The sequence below is a fragment of the Myotis brandtii genome, unplaced genomic scaffold, assembly GCF_000412655.1.
Source record: "Myotis brandtii unplaced genomic scaffold, ASM41265v1 scaffold986, whole genome shotgun sequence".
NCBI classification, from domain to species: Eukaryota; Metazoa; Chordata; class Mammalia; order Chiroptera; family Vespertilionidae; genus Myotis; species Myotis brandtii.
This window is the reverse complement of record NW_005372102.1, coordinates 557,654-561,645: the sequence shown is the minus strand read 5'-3', so window position 1 is coordinate 561,645 and position 3,992 is coordinate 557,654. Positions and strand designations below refer to the sequence as shown.

At 64.3% G+C, this 3,992-nt stretch overlaps 1 protein-coding gene across 1 annotated transcript in view; it reads right to left on the bottom strand.

Moving 5' to 3' along the window:
- The window catches only part of SORCS2 (sortilin-related VPS10 domain containing receptor 2), a gene marked incomplete at its 5' end in the record, with an annotated part of 307,756 nt that overhangs the window by 20,637 nt on the left and 283,127 nt on the right, over positions 1 to 3,992 (bottom strand). The window contains 3 exons of the mRNA XM_014533443.1: positions 1 to 118; positions 662 to 769; positions 1,653 to 1,744. Of these exons, the coding sequence (XP_014388929.1) occupies positions 1 to 118; positions 662 to 769; positions 1,653 to 1,744 (318 nt within the window). The remainder of the gene's footprint in view (positions 119 to 661; positions 770 to 1,652; positions 1,745 to 3,992) is intronic.

Below are 3,992 nucleotides of genomic sequence, written 5' to 3'. Positions count from 1 at the left end.
CAGGTTGGTGAGGTCCCAGGCGCTGTAGTCCTCGGCGCGGCAGGGCCTGGGGAAGGACGGCCGGAAGTCCACCTTGACCAGCTCCCACTCGGAGCGGTAGCTGATGTGGCCGAAGATGCTGGAAGCGAAGGGGCAGGAAACCTTACGTGGGCCCGTCCGTCCCCGTGGCCTCAGTTCCCACCTGCACCGGGGCCACCAGGGACTACACTGCCACTTGCTCAGCCTCAGACCCAGACGCCCGGGCCAGGCCCCCCGTGGGCTCAGGGAGCGCCCGCACCCGCCCGCCTGGAATCGGGGCCCTCACTGTGCAACCTGCCTGCGCACCCCTAGCAACCGCCAATAATAACAACAACGGTAACAGTAATAATAAGGCGCCGACTCGAGAGGTGGAACAGGCAGTGGCCCGGAGGCAGCTGGGACTCTAGCTGCCCCTCTCAGCAGCCAGGAGGTCTGGGCAGGGAAAGGGTGGCCCCAAACAGGGACAGACGACGAGTGGCCACCCTGGTGGCTGGGGAGGCCGGGAGGAAGCCGGTGGGAAGATGAGGGGAGAGCGAGGGAAGGGGTCTGGGGTCAGCATTGAGCCACCTCAGAGCAGCGGAGGCCAAGGTGGCCCTCGCACAGCCTCCTGGGGGTCAGCCCGCCCCCCGCCCCGGGCACTCACGTAATGACCAGCGTCTCCTCGCCCGGCTCGCTCAGCAGCCCGTCCACGAACACGGAGGTGTCGGTGAAGTTATAGGTGCTCCACGTGAGGCCCTCGTCCGTGCTGAACCTGCGGACGGGGAGCGTCAGCGTCCGCGGGCAGCAGGGGCCTCCCCGTGCCCAGCTCCGCTGCCTGCCTGGACCCAGCCCTGCCTGTGCCCGGGGACCAGTGCCGCCAGCTGAGGCGGCCAGGAGACCAGCGTGGAGGGAGCCGTGTGCCCCCAGGGCCAGCCCAGCACCCAGGTCCCAACTGGACCCCTGGCTTTGCTCTCTCCTGGGAGGCCAGCAGCAGCCACCTGCCGGCACCAAGTGGCATCCACATCTGCTTAGCAACAACACCAAGAAGTCAGGGTGCTGCCTGGCACCCCTGGATTGCGGCGCCCCCAACGCCTAAGCCCGGCCAGGGCTGCTGGGCCAGTGAGCAACTTACTGCCTCCCAGCGCATCACATCACGGTGCTGCTGGCTCTGCGTGCAGAAAGCTCTTTCAGACTAAAGTGATACTGGCTTCCCGGCAGCTCCCCGACTCTGCCTTCTGGATCCAGAGTTCAGACCTGCCCTCCCTGCCCCACACGCCCTTCAATGTCCAGAGCTGATGGCAAACCCTCTCTCCCTGAGCACAAGCTGTTGGATTCCCTGTCTGGCCCCACCTTCTCTACTTAAATAATTCCTATTGATGCTGAAAAGTCACCTCCTCTGGGAAGCCCTCCTTGCTCCCCTAGACCACAGCGGGGGCCTCTTCTGGGCCCCGGAGCCCCAGGCCTCCCTCGGGGTGCTGCACTGTCACCTCTGTTTCCTTGTCTCCCCACCCCCAGCCCAGGGAGCTGCTTGGGCGGGTGTGCCCAGCTTGCCGCCACCCCCGCTGGTGGGTTGAGTGCCGCTGCCCTGGGCCCCACGGGGAGGGGAACGTTCTGAGGGGCTCCCGGTGGAGAGAAGCCCGCCCGCCCGACGTTACTTGAGGATCTTCAAGGGGATGGAGCTGTCCTTGACGGCCACGATCACGCCGCCGTGGTCCAGGTACAGGATGTGGTGTTCCTCCTCGAACACCTGCAGGGACAGCGGCACCTGAGCGGGCGGGGCCTCGCGGGGGCAGAGTCCGCCCCATGCAGGCTGGGCGACAGTAGAGGCCGCCCCTTGGCCAGGGCCGAGCTGAGGGCTCCCCGTGCCCCGGGCATCACAGGCTTTGCCACACCACGTAGCTAGTCCACGGGGGATGGACGGATGGCGAATGCCAGTTTCTAGACCAGCGAGGGGCGTGAGGAAGGACAGCGCAGGTAGACACTGGGGGTGGGGGGGGGCGCTCTATGAGACACTCGCCAGAAAGGCCGGCGACAGGAAGATGGAGAGAAGGAATTTAGAAAAGCAGTGAGGCCCGGCCGGCGTGGCTCAGTGGTTGAGTATCAACCTGTGAACCAGGAGGTCACAGTTCGATTCCTGGTCAGGGCACAGGTCTGGGTTGTGGGTTCGGTCCCCTATAGGGGGTGTGCAGAAGGCAGCCAATCAGTGGTTCTCTCTCATCATTTATGCTTTTCTCTCTCTCTCTCACTCCCTTCCTCTCTCTGAAGTGAATAAAAAATATATTTTAAAAAAAGAAGAGCAGTTAGGATGCACATCCTCAGTAACAGCAAACCCCTACTTGATGTTAGCCTCAGTGCCAGTGCTGCCTCCTCCAGGAAGCCCTCCTGGTGCCAGGGTACTAATGGGTTCTCCCCAGTTACGCCCCACGGTGCTCACTGCTGCCGAGTCCACGGCCGCAGCTGCAGGGATCAGAGGACTGGATGCCTGGTGTCCTGTGTCCTAACCATTAGCTTGGGATCAGCCTGCTGCCTGAGGCTATGGTAACAGAAACAGAGATTCCTGGATAAGGGAGGTGACAGACAACCCCACACTCATTAGCTTGGGCCTCTGTAAAAGGGGGCTTTGGGGATTCCCAAACTCCCCAGCAGGGTCTCAAGGGTGCTGGCACCCTGGCTGTGGCTGGCTGTGCCCTGGCTAGCCCCAGGCAGCAGGGCGGAGGGGCAGGCGTCCTCAACCCCATTTCTCTTTCCTGTCCCCGGGCACCCTGGCTCCCAGGGCCTCCCTGAACGCTTCCTGGCTGCTGTTTCAATCGCCCCAGGGGGCGCCGTGAACAGCGACACCTGCTGGCCTTTGTAACGCCCTCCTGAGAGCTCTCAGCCCCACCGGGTCACAGGCGGCGTCTGGCCTGAGCGGGTGGCGTCTGGTCTGAGCGCACCCGCTTGTGCCCTTCCCGACCTTTGTCCCACTTGGTCCCCGGCCTCTCCCACCCCAGAGCCCACTCCGCGGTTCTCCTCCCCTGACACCCACACGTGCTCTCGGGGGAGCCCCTCCTCTCCTCCCTGGGCACTCGAGCTCCCTGCACCCCCCCATCATTCGGGAAGGGAACCGCACCCCGAGGGCAGGCCCACACTCGGCAGCTGAGCTGACGGGATGCTCCCGGAACCCTGACATCCCCATTTGAGATCTCAGCCGGGGCCATGCGCGCCGTACACGGGTCCTGGGAGAGAGACCCTGTGCCTGCCCCGGCGCTGAACTAACCGGGCTCCGTGACGGACAGCTGCTGACCTTTAAGGACGCGCAGACACGCGCCACTAGCTCCGTGAGGTAGAAATATTATAAATCGCGTTTGCCCTTTTCAAAATGCCTTGTTTCCTGCATAGTAATAAAAAGCGCCGGCCCCCCATGGAGGCTGCGGCGATGGGGGTGCGCTGGGACCGACATGCCTGTCGGAGGGCCCCCCCCAGGAGAGGGGCTGCGGCTGGGGTGCTCGGGGACGAAAAGGGGCCTAAAACCCGAGCTCTTCCAGCGACGGGAAGGGGACACGCACACCAAGGTCTAGAGCGAGCTCACAAGGGTTTCAAACAGAAAGGGACCCTCCATGAAGGGGGCGGACCCGCAGGCCTCCTTTCTGCTGGAAGTGAGTGGAGGGTGCAGGGGGCCAGGCCCCCTCCGGGCAGAGCGCGGGGTCGGCTACTGAGCCTCCAGCGGCTGCACAGGTGCGTCCACCACCACCTCCCTGGGCTCCTTGTTCCCGAGCTCCACGGGCCGCATAGAGCACAGAGCACAGAGCGTTTCTGCCTCATGCCCTTTCCCCTTCCTGTCTCTCCTCTCAGGCCACATCAGATCCTCACCCGGGATGGCATCCAGGCTCACTACAGCCTCCAGGCTCACCATGGGCCACCCCCCAGGCTCACCACGACCCCCAGGCTCACCACAGTCCCCTAGCCTCACCGCGGCCCCCCAGCCTCACCACGGCCCCCAAGGCTCACTGCAGGCC